Here is a 17,452-nt window from a genome sequence, read left to right as displayed (position 1 = left end):
AAAAATATACGTCAATTAATTGTGTATCTTTACAAAGAAAAAATGTATCTTCGTTGGATGTATCCAGAGATAATTATGTATCTCGATAGATCCAAAATTGATATTTTTAGTAATTATGCAAAGTATCAAAATTTTCTGTAATTAAGTTCCAAACTGTCGGGATTTATATTGTTCGTCCTTATCAGATCACACTGTACAAGCCCAAAAATCAGATCACAACTCCCCCCAGCCCAATTCACATAAGCCCAAAAATCAGATCACAACTCCTCCCAGCCCAATTCACATAAGCCCAAAAATCAGATCACAACTCCTCCCAGCCCAATTCACATAAGCCCAAAAGTCAGATCACAACTCCTCCCAGCCCAATTCACATAAGCCCAAAAATTAACCCATACTTCAAAAGTAACGGTAATCATCTCTTTCTTTTTTTCCAAACGGTCACCAAAATTGAAATTTGAATCAAACATTTCCGCCACGAGCAGACCAAATCGCTCAATTGAAGAAACCTTTTTAAGTTTTTTTTTTTTCAAGATTCTCAGATTTTCAGACACCCTTTAACGAGATAAATCCATGGATACAATTCAATTAAACTCTTTTGGTCAAAATGAAGAAACCCCTTTTCCAGATTTACCCGAAAATTTCGAATGGGAAGGGAAAATTTTGGATCAAGAAACTGTAGAATGTGCTATGGTGGATCAGGATGAAGCATTTCAGTTTTTAGCGGATTCGATGGTGTGTGACGCGGGTTCGAGGTTAATTCCAAGTGGATTTACAAGATCCAGCTGTACAGGTTTGGAAAAATCACTAATCTCTTTGATTTTGTTGTGTTAGAGTTAGGGTTTAGTCTGTTGCTTTTGTTGCTATTACTTGTTTTTGTACTTCCATTACTTCTCCGAAGATAGCCTCTCTACCTTTGAGGTAGGGGTAAGGTCAGTGGCGGAGCCAGTATTTTCATTGAAGGGCTGAAAAATAAATATACAAAAATAGTATTTGTAGCCATGTAAAAAAAATATTTGTAGCCATGTAAAAATAGTATAAAAATAGTATAATTTTTCGTCGAAGGGGTTACCCTGGATGAAAGGTGGCTCCGCCCCTGGGTAAGGTATTTTTACACTCTACCCTCCCCAGACCTCGCTTTGTAGGACTACACTGGCTATGTTGTTGTTGTTGTTATTGTTGTAGAGTAAGGGTATAGTATATGGTTTTGCAAAAGGGGATATTTCTTAATGTAAAATTAATTGTTTTACAGGAAAGTGGGGATTTTGAGTCCAATTTTTGTTAAATAGACTTGTAATTTAATAATCTATGTTAAAGTCTAATTCTTTCTTAAAGTACCATTTATGAATTGATTTACAAGGTGGTGGTGCATACACACACCCCTCCCTGGATTCCACTCATGAGATTGCGCTCGGTAAAGTATATGCAGTCCATCCTATTTCCTTAAATAAAGTAGAGAGATTGTTTTCAGTAGACCCCGGCTCATAACAAATAACAGTATAACAAGCAGAAAACATAAAAACAAACAACAAAATGGGGAAACACACCAGTAGATAATAAAAGAAACAAGACACCCACAGAGTAATACTTTGACTATCTATCCAAAATCACAAACATCGCCAAAACATCAAGAATAAGAAACTACAAGACACATGCATCATACCATGAATACAGGTATATCAACAAACAAAGAACTCCTCCCTACTAGTAAGGACGCACTCCTACCCACTAACCCTCTACCCTAATCTGCGTCCTCCACACCTTCCTATCAAGGGTCATGTCCTCTGTAAGTTGTAACTGCTCCATGTCATGCCTAATCACTTCCCTCCAATATTTCTTCAGCGTACCTCTACCCCTTTTGAAACCATCCATAACGAGCCTCTCATACCTCCGAACTAGGGCATCTTGTCATTGTTGTACTACCATTTGTGAATTGCTTTACAAGGTTTACGTCTCACTTGTGGGAATATGTTGGGTATGCTATTGTGGGAATATGCTGGGTATGTTGTTCTTGTTGCTGTACCATTTTTGAAAGCCTTTGCAATGTGTGCATAAACACCATCCTCTCCATATCCCACTTGTGTAATTGCATTGGGTATGTTGTTATTGATTTAGTACCATTTCTGAAGAATGAACCTGCCCCATACCGGATATGGTTTTATACAGATTGCATTTACCTAATTGGTTGATAAAGGAGTTTAGTCTGTCATGGTTTTGTAGAATTTGGACCTGCAGCTTTGAGGTTTTTGGGGGAAAGTATATAATTTGTAAGAAGGATCTTGATCTGCCTTTATTCTGGGCAATAGTTTTGTATGATTATGCACTATTTCGTTGTAGTTATTGTTGTTTTTTCGGATTGCTTTGTTATGCGTTCTATAGTATTTTGCTGTGATTTCTTCACTTCCTTTAATTCTTTTTTGATCTGCTTTGACATGCTTTTCCTTGAGTCGATGGTCTATTGGAAACAACCTCTCCGCCTCCCAAGGTAGAGGTAAGGTCTGCGCACACTCTACCTTGCTCAAACTACACTTGTGGGATTACACTGGGTATGTTATTGTTGTTGTTGTAATACTGTGGGAAAAAGGATATTTTTTGCTCCTTTGTTGGACAGAACCTATTCTTCAGAAGGAAACTGAATTTTCTGTATTTTGTTGGGGATATGACTTGAAATAGGTTAATCATCTGTTTGTTTCAGAAAACAAACCAAAGGGGATACTATAGATTGTTTTGAAGTAATTCCATGTGTTATTCACATTTTTTTCTTAGTCCTTATCTTCTCTTCATATTTTACCTTTGAGTCTCCGCTGTTTAGTTTGACTCATATGTTTACATGGTTTGTTGAAATTAGAGGACCTTGTGCTTTTTGTTAATGCTGGATCGGAGACTGCAGTGGAGTCGGATTCCAGTGTGAGCTTTCTGGCTGATAATTTTTACCAAGGTGGAGAACCATTTCAAACGGAGGAGTTCATTACAGAGGGCGGTGAACATGCTTTCATTTACCAGTCAGCAAGATTAGGCAACTTCTGTTATCGGATTGACAATCTTACACCAGGAAACTACTTTGTTGATCTTCATTTTGTTGAGATAATAAATGTAAATGGACCTAAAGGAATGAGAGTGTTCAACGTCTTTCTACAAGATGAAAAGGCAAGTTGATTTGATTATTAAAAGAGTTGCTTGTATTGGTGTTTATATGTTAAATTTGGATTTGAGAAGTTGTATCGATATGCAGGTTCTGTCTGATTTTGACATCTTCTCTGTTGTTGGAGCCAATAAACCGCTACAATTAGTTGACTCAAGGGTCTCCATCAAGGAGAATGGGATACTTGTGATAAAATTTGAAGGCATTATTGGCAGCCCTGTGGTTAGTGGCATTTGCATAAGAAAAGCTCCGAAAGCGTTAGGTATTTCCCTATTTGCCTTAACTATTTAAGTAACTTGTTGAATGGAATTAGAAGGGTTGAGGAAGAGCTAATTTGTGTAGCTATCTTTGACTGAACTACAGCTTCTCAAGCAGAACATGATCGTCTTACATGCAAAAACTGTGCAGCCGAGATAGATTTTCCATCGGCGCAGGTATGACGTAATAGGTGCAGAAAACCTTCACAGTAAAGGTGTGTTTGGTATGAAGGAAAATGTTTCCACTCATTTTCCTAGAAGAAGTTTTCTTCAAAATATTTTGACTGACCAAACATGGGAAAACTTGAAAATATTTTCCTCCATACCAAATACACCCTAAGACTATTGAAATTCTATTTCTTGACCACTTGGATGAATGCAGAAAAAAGTGGCACGGTTGCAGTCAACAGCCAAGTATGAGAAAAAGATACAGGAGCTTGGTGAATTGTTGGAGCGCAAGACAGATGAATGTTATCAATCTTGGATGTCTTATACTGCAGCTAACCAACAACTAGAGAAGGTTAGGATGGAGCTGGACAATAAGACATTTCATACCTATTCACTTGGTAAGGGATATGATTATAACAGCTATACTAACTTTTAGTTTATTCAGGTTTCTTTAGTGGGAACTGCGATTGTATATGATTCCGAGAACCAATTCAGTGCTTCTCTTGTAGATCTTGAAAATATCACCAGAATATTTATGCTGGTGTTTGAAGTGGTTGAACAAAACGATCTTTAAATGCCAATTTAGACAGCCTATATTATATAGCCTTCCAGAAAAAGAGTGGTTTTGTCAAGCTATGTTTACTTCCTATATTAAGACCGTTCCTCATCTTTGACATAAATCTGGTCTTTAATGCTTTCTTAGTTAGATTTCCTGTGTGGTGTGTTATGGAATCTTAAAGAATCAGTCCTACCTTCTCTTTGAACCAAATTAAGCGATGAAGTTCAAGGTATAACCTTCAACATCAACTAGTGACGACAGAAAATGAAAGAAAAGAAGGCCATTGAATGCCAATTTCCGTAGATGGAATATTGGAGAAACTACCGATTTGAGTTAGCTATTTTATTTTAGTGCACAAAGTCCAGTTATAGGTGGTTAGGGGAAGCTATTCTTTACTTTATTGATGAGTTTATGACGTTCTCTTTAGTTTTTGAAGAATAATTTGAAGCAATTTTAACCTTTAACAGATCAGAAATTTGAGGACCAAGCTAAGACTATTACAGAAATCTCAACCAAGTATGAGCGCGACAAGAACTATTGGCATGTGGCCATCAATGAACTCGAGATGAAAGTAAAGGTGCTTCCGGAACTCCTCATGAAAATGCAGTGACAGCCTTGTACTTGTCTTAGTGGTTATCGATGTATTCTCAAAATAAATGCATGTCTGATATTCTGGAAAAATCATGCAGATTATGAAACAGGAACACTCCCAGCTCTCTCGTGAGGCACATGAATGTGCAGACTCAATCCCTGATCTGAATAAAATGGTCTTCGCAGTTCAGTCATTGGGTTAGTTTGGATTATTCTCGAATCATATAACTTGACACTGATCACGGACTAAAACAAATCTCTCTGTATAATCTGCAGTTGAGCAGTATGAAGATCTTAAGATGAAGTATAATGAAGAGCAAGCAAAGAGAAGAAAGCTCTTCAATGAAGTTCAGGAGGCAAAAGGTGCAACTTTTTTTTCATTAGACATTTCATTAAATTGATGGAAGTATTCCTTTTTGTTGACTTATTCATGGTAAGCCATCTTTCCAGGGAATATCAGAGTATTCTGCCGCTGCCGTCCCTTAAGCAAAGCTGAAGTCTCAGATGGATGCTCAACAGTCGTAGACTTTGATGTTGCCAAGGATGGAGAACTTGGAATCGTAAATGGCAGCTCCACAAAAAAAACATTTAAATTCGACCGTGTCTACACACCGAGAGATGATCAAGGTGTGTTCCCTTCTACAAGATTGAGAAAAACAAATAATATAAAAGGTGTTCTCCCTCTAATAGTTTCATCGTCTTTTAACAGGTGTTGTCTACGCCGATGCTTCGCCGATGGTTATTTCAGTTTTAGACGGTTACAATGTATGTATCTTTGCTTATGGACAAACGGGAACCGGCAAAACATTCACCATGGAGGGTACAAAAGGGAACAGGGGAGTCAACTATAGGACTCTCGAAGAATTGTTTAAAATCGCGAAGGAGAGGAGTGAAACTTTCACCTATGACATATCTGTCAGTGTGCTTGAAGTCTACAATGAGCAGATCAGGGACCTATTAGCTCCACCGACGACATCAAAAAAGTAAAGTTCATCTCTTATATTGGAGCCTGTAGCTTTTGTGTTAAGAGTGAAATGTTGTTATGCTTTGACGCAATAAGATTTCTTCTATCTCTAATTGATTGAACTTTTAATTTTATGGTATCATTTTAGGTTGGAGATAAAACAAGCTCCGGAAGGGTTTCATCACGTTCCAGGACTTGTGGAAGCTAAAGTAGAGAATATCGAAGAAGTTTGGAATGTACTACAGACTGGAAGCAGTGCAAGGGCTGTTGGATCCAACAATGTGAATGAGCACAGTAGCCGTTCTCACTGGTAAAATAGATTGAGTTTCTAATTGGCCTGTTATTGCACATTTCCACTCATTTGGTGTTTCTGACTATTTGTCTATTCAATCTTTTTCATCATTTTTCAGCATGCTTTGTATTATGGTAACTGCCAAGAATTTGATCGATGGTGAATGCACAAAGAGCAAGCTTTGGCTAGTGGATTTAGCTGGTAGTGAGAGACTTGCGAAAACTGATGTCCAAGGTGATAGGCTGAAGGAAGCTCAAAACATCAATAGGTCACTTTCGGCTCTAGGAGACGTGATATCAGCTTTAGCAAACAGAAGCAGCCATATCCCATACAGGTAACGCGCCACCATTTCTGACCGTAGGTTTCTGTTTGGTCATTGAACATTGCATCCTGACAGTTTATCTTTGTCACCAGAAACTCCAAGCTGACACATCTACTCCAAGATTCATTAGGTAATCAAATAGTTCGAAGTCTGGTTTCCAAATACAGTGTGTTCTGTTCCAAGCCATAAGATTTGTGATTTCTAAAGTTCAACGTTTTACTAAGTTTGAACTTCCCTGCAGGTGGGGAATCAAAAGCATTGATGTTTGTACAGATCAGCCCGTCTGATAAGGACTTAAGTGAAACTATAAGTTCATTGAACTTTGCTACAAGAGTTAGGGGAGTTGAGTTAGGTCCTGTGAGAAAACAAGTTGACTCTGGCGAGCTCCAAAAGTTGAAAATGATGGTTTGTAGAATGCCTTTAAGAATTCTTTGTACTGAATTCTACTTAACCATTTATTATAATCCTCTCGTCTTTTTTTTTTTTTCTTCTATTTGGGTTGCAGCTTGACAAGGCAAGGCAGGAAGCTAAATCTAAAGACGAATCCTTGAAGAAACTTGAGGAAAGCCTACAGAACTTAGAGAGTAAGGCTAAAGGGAAAGAACATGTTAGCAAAACTCAACAGGATAAGATTAAGGAACTCGAAAGCCTGCTCAATTTGAAGTCATCGTTACATGGCCAATCAGAGAAACAACTTTCACAGCTTTCAGAGAGATTGAAGGGACGGGAAGAAACTTGTACTACTCTGCAACAGAAGGTTAGTTAGTTACATGTGATGATTGAGCTTTGTTCTATGACCTGTGGATAATGTCGTAATGCTTTGCATATCATTCTGATTTTACTTTTGTATTGATAAAAAGATCTCGGAGCTAGAGAACAAGATGAGGCAGAAACAGCAATTTGAGTCTGAAAGCCTTAATAATAAGGTTCTTTCCATTGGCCGTTTAATATATAGTGAATTCTCAAAAAGCACACTGGATGGATATTCACAAGCTTATTATAACAGGTCAAGGATCTTGAGAACAAGCTGAAAGAGCGAGAGCAAGAGTTTGAGTCTCAGTCTGACATCCTTCACAATAAGGTTCTCATTCGCAAGCATATTATTACCATCTCGAAATTTCCCATAGCATTTAGCAAAAACCTGACTTCTTGTTTTTTCAGGTTGAGGAGCTTAAGGAAACGCTGAAAGCAAAAGAACAGAACGCAGAGGAGTGCATTCTACTCCGTCAGAAGGTTTGTTGCTTTTATCTTCTGTAATACCGACATTTCAAGACTTGATATTTTCCGCCTATAACATCAAAACTCTGATGAAATGAGAAAACATCGTGTACTGTTACACTTCCAGATTAAGGAACTTGAAGACAAGATCAAGGAGCAAGAACAACAGTTGGAATGCATGGTTACAGATTCTGATGCCAAGTCTATAAGATCAACCCCTCTTATAAGCAGATGTTCTAGCAGAGACGATTTAACAAGTGACATCGAGCAACGTATTTTGAAGAGCTCAAATGCTCTCAATCGTCAGGCAATTCAGGGATCTAATTTGCCTAAGGGAAAGGACTCTGTCCAACAAGTTAGACGAAAGCGGTTGTCAACAAATAGTGAAGGAGAGAACAACGGTGTTTTGCCAACTTCGGTACATAACAGGACTGAACAGGATTGCCTTCAAGAGGCCAGAAGGAAGCGGTTGTCCAGAAATAGTGACGTAGAGAAAAATGTTGCTCCTGCCATATCAGCTAACGACAGAAGGACCAGGCAATCCGATCCCCCTAGATCAGTTGCAACTGGTGTTGCAAGAGGAACAAAGCCGACTACAACTACCACGAACGCTCAGAGGCCATTCATTCGTAACAAGACTAGCAGAGAGCCCGTTCATGGAGTTAAAGAGAGGGATGCCAAGAAAAGGATGTGGACAAGATAGCGAACAGAGAAATGTTGGCCCGGACTCCACGGTTATCCTCCAAAACAAGATAGTGAACAGAAACCAAAGAAGCCAACTTGTATTCTGTTGTCTTCACAACTAATGTAACTTGATATTAGTAGTGTGTGTTGATTGGTTTGTTGTGGTGCATTATGTATATGCCATTTTCATGCAGCTTGGTAGATTACTGTATCTGTATGTTATATTAATCTACTTACATGTTGTATCTCATTTTAAGGTTGAAATGAAGTGGATGATTATTGATCTAAAGTGGTTCAAAGCAATCAGATTTGTTATGCTAAATATGCTTATTATATTTGACAATTACTATGTCAGGAACAACAATATACCCGGTGTAATCATACAAATGGAGTGAGAGGTCTACCTTTTTAGGGTAGGGAGGTCATTTCAGTAGACCCTCGGCTCCTAAGAAATGTCATTGAAGCAAGAGTGCAAGAAACTAATTAACAATATTTCGAGAAAATTTGGCTATTAAGCCTCTTCAAGTTTCTAATTAGCAAAATGGCCTGCTGAGACAATTTGGCTACTAAGCCTCTTCAAGTTTCCAATTAGCAAAATGATCTACTTCTATTTTCTCATATGTCGGATTGATAATCGATCTGTACATATATAGATCGGATCGATAATCGATCTGTTTATATATCGGTTGGATAGATAATAGATGTATCTAAAAAATGGGTCATTTTCCTAAAAAAAACAAACTTTTAGGTCTATTTAATTAAAAAAAAAAGACTTGAAAATGTCATTTAACGAAAGATAGGTCGCAAATGATACTCAAGAGTATTATTGCTTGGTGTCAAAGTCGTGGTGGACTCATGATTTTCACTTAGGATATTCGCATTCATGCAAGGTCCTGAAAATGGCCGCAAAATAAGGGGTATGATGCAACTTCTTTAAAATTTATGTGAGTCAAAAATAAATTTGAATTGAATAAAGGTAAGATTGCGTACAATAAATTCTCATAATGCGATCCTTCTCCGAACTTCATGCATAATGAAAGCTTTAGTGTATCAGTCCGAGGAAGTAAATAGATTAGAATTGTTACTGAAATTTTGTTGGCCAGCATATTATACTTTTGTAGGTCCAAATGGACACCCTAACGTGTCAAAATAAGTGAGATTGATTAAGTTTGAAGAATTTAAATAAATTGAGCTTAGACGAATTATTACTTACTTTGTTTAAGCTATAAATAAATCAATAATTCAACTTGACTAAGTTTGATTGAGTTGATTCATCATGAATGATAATATTAAATTGACAATTGTGATCATATTAAATTGTGATGTAAGAGCACTTGAGTGTTAGAACTAAAGGGGTAGTGGTGGAATATCATGCAATTTCACTGTCTTTAATCAGAGTATTCAGATTCGAACAATTTTTATATTTCTTAATATAATAAAACTAAAATAAATTAATATAAATATCAAATATTGAAGATTATTATTATTATTTTTTTAAAAGCACCTATGTAGTGTGAATTTTTGACTCCTAGTTTAGAATATAGCCAAATACACAACCAACTTTTTCTAAAAAAATTTGTTAGGGTCCCCCCCCCCCCCCCAGGTGACTTCATCATAACTATGTGTGGCTTATTTATTAGACCTTATGGTAAAGCAAAATTGCAATTATTATATGAGGCTACATACGAGTTATCTTAAGTCTCACGGCAACAACACCATTGGGAAATTATCTGCCATGAATTATGGTGAAATGATAAGTATTTTATTTATTTTTAATTTATATTTTTGAGTTTGAGTTATATCGAATACGAAGTTAAAGAATAGTTTGTCCTCAATGTGAAATTCCTCGGGATGAATTCGAATTTGATCACATCCAATATGAATATTGAATATTGAGTCAAAAACTGATGAAACACTCTCTACCTTTATTGTAAGTTAAATAAATCAATTTATAAATTATCTTTTTGATTTATTTACTTTATCATTATCAACTTAAAACACTTTTGATTAGCCAAATAATTTTTATAATTCCTTCATCCTTCTCCTTGGAAATACTATATTCATGTATAAGTATACACATGTTCTTTGATAAAAGAAAGAGTAAATTCTACTCCTTCCGTTTCAAATTACTCGTCCCAAATTTCTTAATTAGATTTTCAATTTTACTTACTTTTTTATTAATCAAGAAGAAATAATTTTTTTTTGTTATGTTTTAACGTTTGCATTACTTATTTTTTTCTTCAAATTAAAATATAAACATTATTTAATAAGGACATTATGGTAAACTAGTCATGTTATTAATTATTTTTCTTAATCAATGTGACATCTCAATTTGGGACGGAGGGAGTAGATAATATAAACTTCCTAGTACTTTTAATACTGCAATTAATTAAACATTTAATTAATTAATCAATTATAATATTGTCATTTACTTTTTAGATTTTGGCACCTGGCCGGTGCCAAACCTAGAACACTACGTTAAAGTGTTAAACCGGAAATCGACCTACCATTTTATATATTGACACGTGTCCCTATATCTTTTTTTGTATAACCTGCTGTCCACATATATTGTTTCTTTAATAAAATTAGTAATACTCGATCGTAGTTACTCAGTTAATTTTGATTTGAGAACTGAAATTATTTATGCACCATTCAATAAATTTAAAAATTGTGAATGTATCTGATATTTCTATCAGGGGTAAAATGGAAAATATAAATATAAAATACTTTTGATTTTAAAATTTGGACAATTAAATTAAAATAAATATTTTTAGAAATAAGATTAACTAATACAAAATGGAGGGAGTATTAACTAAGGATAAAATAGATATAAATTGATAATTATTTATTAATTTTTTAAATTATATAAATATTGTTAGTCATTTGATTTTAGCTGTATGAATTAATAAAGATGGACGGAGGGAATAATTTACTATATATTGTAATCCTAATTTTGTCCTTCCTTTTTCTTTCTTCTTCTTAAGGAGAAACGTTTCATTTTTCTTTCTCTTCTTCTATACACATATTATAAGGTTTTAATTTCATCAGAAGAATTTGAGTTTTCAAGAATAATTATGGGTTATTTATGGACTTTGATTTGTCATCTTCATACTCTGGCCGGGTAAATGTTAATTTTACTTTATTATTATTACTTTATTTTAATTTATTATTACTTTAATTTGCTAATTTATTATCATCATATATTTTAGTAATTTTACTAGTTTATATTTCCTCTTTTTCCTTTTACTTCACCTATATTGACTTGATCTCCTTTATGAAAATATTCATTATATTCTAGTTAGCTAAATTATTTTTATTAATTATATTTTAAAAATCTCTTAATTTGCTAATGGGTAAACAAAATGCAGGGAGGAGTATTTTAATGGGTTTTTTTTTTTTTTTTTTTGGTAACTGGGATATATATATATATATATGCTTCAACGTCTTACAGGAAAATTGTATGTTGGCAAGCCAATTGTACAAGCACCAGCAGTAGTAACAACACATCTAGCGCTAGTATTTACAATCTGATAATTAGGATTAGTACTAGTAAACAAAATTTGGTTAGATGTATCTATTCTAACCCTTCGGCAACTCAAGTCTCCATTTGTATCAGCTCTAAAAATATCCTTTACAGATTCAGGAGGTTCTCAAAATAGTTGCATAGTAATAGTAGTATTCATCCGTGCCAGTGCATGAGCCAACTTATTTTGTTCTCTGTACACATGTTCCAGTAGCAGATTACCTAGGTTAAGCATCAGATACCTGCAATCAGACATTAGGAATGAATCATCCGATGATAGATTAGATACAGTTTAAACAATTGAAAGGCAATTCACATTAGTTTGTAGTGGTGTAAAACAGTGTTGAATTGCAATATTCAGACCCAAAATCAAAGCCTGAAGTCCCGCCTATAAGGGGTTGGGGCTAAAGAAGTATTTTGATGGTTGATATATAAGAAGAAAATATGTTTTTGGATGTTTGTGGTTTAAAAGTCTAAAAGAGTTACAGTATGTATTATTTATAACTCATTTTATTAGTGGTAGAATATTGAGTTTTAAAGGTAAATTATATATCTAAATGTAAAAAAGGAGTGTCTTTCTTTCTAGATAAACAAAATTTAAAGATATCATAATATTTTTGTAGGTTTGAAACAAAGTTCATTAAGAATAAAAAAGAAATAAAAGTTTAAATGTTTTCAGTAGTATTCTATTAAAGAGAATATTTATATGGATTATTGAAACATAGAGATTTTATATATATATATATATATATATCGTTATGTATCTTATATTACAATTTGTTTTAATTTTGAACTAAATATTGCAGGCCAATGACGATGTTGCTCTATCCTTTGTAAGTGTTTTAAATTGTTATCTTTATAGTTATTTCTGTTTTTTTCTATTATAATTTTTTATTTTTTCCAAGATGATTTTTAATTTTTTGTTTAATTTGGTGATTTAATTAATTGAATAGGTATGCTTCAGTAGTAGCAATTGAGACTACTGATAAATTGGATGATGAACAATGGCTGGCTTATTGGATTTTTTATTCTTTTCTTACTCTTATGGAAATGATCCTTCAACCTATTCTTGAATGGTAATTAAGTTAACTTATTCTAACTTTTTGACAAAAAAAAAAAATTAAATATTATTATCTCATCTCAATTTACGTGATATTTTTTCTTTTTCTTTTTTCTTTGTCTATCTAAAAACATGATGATGCTCTATTTAGTATTAATTTAATTTAAAAATTTTAATTTTATTGTTAGTGAGACAACTTATAGCCACATATTTCTTTATGACTCGGTTTAGACTACAAGGGAGTGTTTGGTAGGAAGAAAAATGTTTTCTTTTGAAAAAATAAGTGAATTTCTTATTTATTTAAGTGTTTGACCAACAAAAGACTATAGGGTAGCATGGGGCGGGGAGGAGGGTTTGAGCAATGGCGGAGCTGCCTTTGTTCTAGGGGTTCATTCGAATCCCATTTGACGGAAAATTATATTATTTTTATATTATTTTTACATAGTTAAAAATATTTTTATGCATATATAGTAGAGTTGAACCCGCTTCGATTAGTTCGTATATTTACTTCTGAATTCTGACTCCTCCACTGTTTGTGAGGGGTGAGAGTTAGGAGCACTGGGTATATGAGGAGGAGACAATGAATTTGAAATGTAATTTATGGACTTTGTTTTCTCTACCTCCATGAGAGAAGTCGCTTTGCTCATTCTATCGAAATGTTTTTTCCTTTCCTATCAAACACACTTTAAAGTTTCGAAAGTCTTGTCCTTCTTTCTTAAACTTTTTATGTCAAACATCTTTTCATAAATTGAGACGGAGAAAGCTGTAAATAGGGTAGTAACTTATTTTTTTTTGTTGTTGTTGAGAAAATTGATTCATCATTTTTTTTTTTGGTTGTCTTTTTTGGAAAATATATAGGATTCCAATATGGTATGATATGAAGTTGCTATTTGTGGCATGGCTAGTTTTGCCACAGTTGAGAGGAGCAGCATTTATATATGATAAGTTAGTAAGGGAAAGGATTATCAAGAGATATAGAGAATCAACAATATCACAACAACAAAACAAGTCTCCTAAAGCCAAATCACAACAAATTAACAAGTCTCCTAAAGCCAAATCACAACAATATAACAAGTCTCCTAAAGCCAAATCCAAGACTAAATTTGTGGACTTCATCATTCCCAAAAAGGTTAGTTTCATCAAAATTGATATACTCCATTTCGTTTTAATTGACCTCTGTTGATTCAGCATACCTCTGAATTCTCAATATTGAACATAGTAGAGTATCTATTTTGAGTAAAGCATCTAGTACTCATCTGAACTATGATTAAATATGTTACGACACACTTCAACTTCACAGGGATTCTTTTACCTTGAACTAAATTTTAGCATATTTTTGTTTACCTTTTTAGCTGACGTGGCACTTTTAATGTGGATCCTATTTTATGTAATAAAGGTGTCATGTTAGCACAGAAGGGGGACAAAAATACGCTAAAACTGAGTTTAGAAGGGTAATAGGACTCCCGTGAAGTTGGAGTATGACGTACCAACTTTGGTCATAGTTCCAGGGGGTACTGGATGCTTATCTCATCTATTTTTCTGTACTTTTATCACAAAAGTCATCTTTCTTTTTTATAATAATTTTTTTTTTTTTTTGGAGTATAAAAAGAAGGCAAAACAAAGACAGTCGGTGGAGTAAGCTTCTGTTATGTGCGGAACTTGGAGAAGGAAAAGAAATTACAACAACAATAATTCTTATTTGTCTCACTGTCTTATTTATGTTTTTAAGTTTGAATAATTTATTTACTAATAATATATAATTATTATGTTAAACAGGGAGGGCAAGAAGCTTACTAAAGAGTGATGGATTATGAAGTACTATTGTATGGATTAATTAATTTTGTTAATTAACACTGAAATATATATTGTATAGTATTTGGCTTGTACATTAATATATGGTGTGCAATGATGTGCTCCCACTTTGTAATTTTAGCCTAAACTTTGTAACTTAGAGAAAATCCTACTTTTTTTTTATTAGTTATATTTGTGGGTGTTGTCATGTTAAAGTTGATAGTATATGTATATTTACAAAATTGTGTCTTTTAGTTTAAATTTCACAATTCAAATTTTAGGATTTTGTGTTCGTCTGAGGTAGTGGTATGGACTGCGTATATTTTACCCTCCCTGGATCTCACGTTGTGGGAATACACTAGGTATCATATTGTTGTTGTGTTTTTGAAGTTCGACTATGAAATTTGAATTTAAATTGATACTCTGATGTTAAAATTTAACCTCATTATTAAGCTGATTAATGAGCATGTCTTGAAAATGAGCGATTTGAAATGCATTGATTTATTTTATGAGCAAAATTTCCAGTTTAACAAGTTTTGTCTCATAAATAATACTTTTGACTTTTCGTCTTGAAAATTTACCATAAGACTGAACGAAAATCGAAAATTCTAGGTCGCTCATTTTTAAGATAGACGTATTTTCCTGCCAATGTTAAGGCCTCAAGCTCAACACAATAGGAAAAATAACGTAATATACACCTTAATTTATCATTATTTACACAAATTTACACACTTACAAATCAATTACAAAAATCCCAACTAATTATGTGTCTTTGTTGGATGTATTGGGGAGTTAATTATGTATCTCGACAGACTCAAAATCAAAAAAAATACCGGGAGCTAATTATATATCTTTAGACGAAAAAAATATATTTTCATTGGATGTATTATACATCCCGACAGACCCAAAATCAGAAAAAATGTATCGAAAACTAATTATGTATCTTTACAAAGGAAAAAAATGTATCTTCGTTGGATCTATTGGGATCTAATTATGTATTTCAACAAATTTAAAATCAAAATTTTCAGTAATCATGTAAAATATTAAGATATTTTGTAATTAATCTCCAAACTGTCGGAATTTATGTTGTTTGTCCAAAAATGTAGTAGGCCACAAAAGCTCAAAACATGGGCCTGAAATGATGAAATACCCCAATGGAATGTGGTCTCAATTATTGGGCTTCAATGTTTGAAAAGGTGTAGATAAACTCTCGTTTTTAGGACTCCTCTTTAAACAAAAGCCTAAATTTATAATCTTTTTAAAATTTAGCCTCCTAGAATTGACTTCAAATATGCTGGCTAAAATTTTGAAATTTGTTGTTTGAAAAATTCAAAAATTGAATTTTCAAACTAATCTCCGGATATGAAGTTAGGTTTTGATCGAGTTCAATTTTAGAATTTTAAGAATAAAAAGTAGAAGCAGCAACAACGGATTCTAAATTTATTAAACTGGCTAAATTTTAAATAATTCTTAAAACGCGATCTGTTTTAAATAACTAAAATTACACAAATACAAAACTTATGTTTCCAATATTACAAAAAATCCCAACTCCCTAAACAATATTACAAAAATCCCAACACATACAAAAAATGCTATGTATATGTCGGTTATATTATGTATATTAATAGGGAGAGAGAGTAAAGTAATTAAAAAAGTGGGAGAGAGTGTAATTACTTTCAAAAGGGTTGATATTTATGTTATTTATACTTTAAATAAAGGTGTTACAAATGTAGTGTCAAAAATTCACCCTATCAGAACAAATCATCAGTCTTTATAATGTAAAGAAAAAAAATTTGGACAAAAATACTTGCCTAAAATACCAAAAGATTTTAACATAATGTATTAAAATTTAAATTTAATTTTTTAAGGGTGGAATTATGACATAATGTGCTTAAGTTTAAAATTTTTTGAAAGTAATTTACACAATACTATGCTAGTGATGGTAGCATAATTTTATTTGGTCTAGTTGTGAACAAGAACAAAAGATCTAAATAGTAAATATCGATTGACAAATAATTATAATTCTTTTTTCTCATTATAATGCGTAATAAAAGAATAATTTTTTTTTTTATAATGATGATAGTGAGACTAACATGCACGCACTTTAATAATCGTTACAAGAAAAAAACATATTTGTGTCAGATTCTTCTATCACAATTTATCAAATTCGAACATTACAAGATTTTTGTGAGGAAATAATAAGTGACAAAATCATAACAAAATTTGTCCACGTCCTCAGATTTGTGACCCATTTTTGGCTGTGTTTTAGCTGGTACATGGTGTCTTAGCCGTGACGGTTGTGATGGAGGGTGGATCGAAGAGAAGGGTCGGCGGATTTCTAGGCGAGAAAGCTTTTAAAAGTAGTGATGTTATATACTGTAGGCGAATCAAAAATCAGAATGAAATAGGAAATAAAAATTCTTAAAATTCGTAATACAAGTTCACATATATGTATTTTTGAACTCAATGATAATACGCTAAGTATTCTTGTTTTATGTTTTAGCTGTTACCTGCTGTCTTGATTGATTGTGACGTTTCTGATGGAGGGTGGATCGAAGAGAAGGGTCGGCGGGTTTCTAAGCGAGAAAGCTTTTGAAAGTAGCGATGTTATATACTGTAGGCGAATCAAAAATCAGAATGAAATAGAAAATAAAAATTCTTAAAATTCGTAATACAAGTTCACATATATGTATTTTTGGACTCAATGATAATACGCTAAGTATTCTTGTTTTATGTTTTAGTTGTCACCTGCTGTCTTGATTGATTGTGACGTTTCTGATGGAGGGTGAATCGAAGAAAAGGGTTGGCGGGTTTTTACGCGAGAAAGCTTTTGAAAGTGGCGATGTTGTATCCTATAGGCGAATCAAACATCAGAATGAAAAAA

General features: G+C 33.5%; 2 protein-coding genes across 3 annotated transcripts; both read left to right on the top strand.

Moving 5' to 3' along the window:
• Positions 1 to 441: 441 nt before the first annotated feature.
• On the top strand, positions 442 to 8,483 carry LOC107851525 (kinesin-like protein KIN-14R). Its single transcript, XM_016696584.2, has 19 exons — positions 442 to 790; positions 2,846 to 3,144; positions 3,230 to 3,401; positions 3,503 to 3,573; positions 3,779 to 3,962; positions 4,591 to 4,700; positions 4,813 to 4,912; positions 4,991 to 5,077; positions 5,165 to 5,341; positions 5,424 to 5,697; positions 5,827 to 5,988; positions 6,089 to 6,304; positions 6,385 to 6,422; positions 6,534 to 6,697; positions 6,798 to 7,049; positions 7,153 to 7,218; positions 7,299 to 7,373; positions 7,454 to 7,525; positions 7,638 to 8,483. Exons 1-19 carry the CDS (start codon positions 571 to 573, stop codon positions 8,211 to 8,213), a joined length of 3,315 nt encoding a protein of 1,104 aa, XP_016552070.1. The 5' UTR covers positions 442 to 570; the 3' UTR covers positions 8,214 to 8,483.
• A 2,595-nt stretch (positions 8,484 to 11,078) lies between these two features.
• On the top strand, positions 11,079 to 14,822 carry LOC107851653 (HVA22-like protein e). 2 transcript variants are annotated; one of them, XM_016696735.2, is made up of 5 exons: positions 11,079 to 11,315; positions 12,524 to 12,550; positions 12,671 to 12,793; positions 13,636 to 13,906; positions 14,554 to 14,822. In XM_016696735.2, exons 1-5 carry the CDS (start codon positions 11,269 to 11,271, stop codon positions 14,572 to 14,574), a joined length of 489 nt encoding a protein of 162 aa, XP_016552221.2. In that variant the 5' UTR covers positions 11,079 to 11,268; the 3' UTR covers positions 14,575 to 14,822. The 2 variants fall into 2 exon arrangements, with proteins under 2 accessions (XP_016552221.2, XP_016552220.2); XM_016696734.2 differs by having other exon boundaries at positions 11,135 to 11,315; positions 14,387 to 14,822.
• The last annotated feature ends 2,630 nt before the right edge of the window (positions 14,823 to 17,452 follow it).

The sequence above is a fragment of the Capsicum annuum genome, chromosome 12 (assembly GCF_002878395.1).
Source record: "Capsicum annuum cultivar UCD-10X-F1 chromosome 12, UCD10Xv1.1, whole genome shotgun sequence".
Lineage (NCBI taxonomy): Eukaryota > Viridiplantae > Streptophyta > Magnoliopsida > Solanales > Solanaceae > Capsicum > Capsicum annuum.
Note: the sequence above shows the minus strand (reverse complement) of the source record. Positions and strands in the feature narration are given on the sequence as shown.

Excerpts from the sequence above, each read along its gene's own strand:
- LOC107851525 (XM_016696584.2), top strand. The coding sequence starts at position 571 with ATGGATACAATTCAATTAAACTCTTTTGGTCAAAATGAAGAAACCCCT. Across the intron at positions 4,701-4,812 it reads AACTCGAGATGAAAGTAAAG|ATTATGAAACAGGAACACTC; the intron begins GTGCTTCCGGAA and ends AAAATCATGCAG. Across the intron at positions 5,698-5,826 it reads CCACCGACGACATCAAAAAA|GTTGGAGATAAAACAAGCTC; the intron begins GTAAAGTTCATC and ends GTATCATTTTAG.
- LOC107851653 (XM_016696734.2), top strand. The coding sequence starts at position 11,269 with ATGGGTTATTTATGGACTTTGATTTGTCATCTTCATACTCTGGCCGG. Across the intron at positions 12,551-12,670 it reads ACGATGTTGCTCTATCCTTT|GTATGCTTCAGTAGTAGCAA; the intron begins GTAAGTGTTTTA and ends TTAATTGAATAG. Across the intron at positions 13,907-14,386 it reads ACTTCATCATTCCCAAAAAG|AAGGCAAAACAAAGACAGTC; the intron begins GTTAGTTTCATC and ends GAGTATAAAAAG.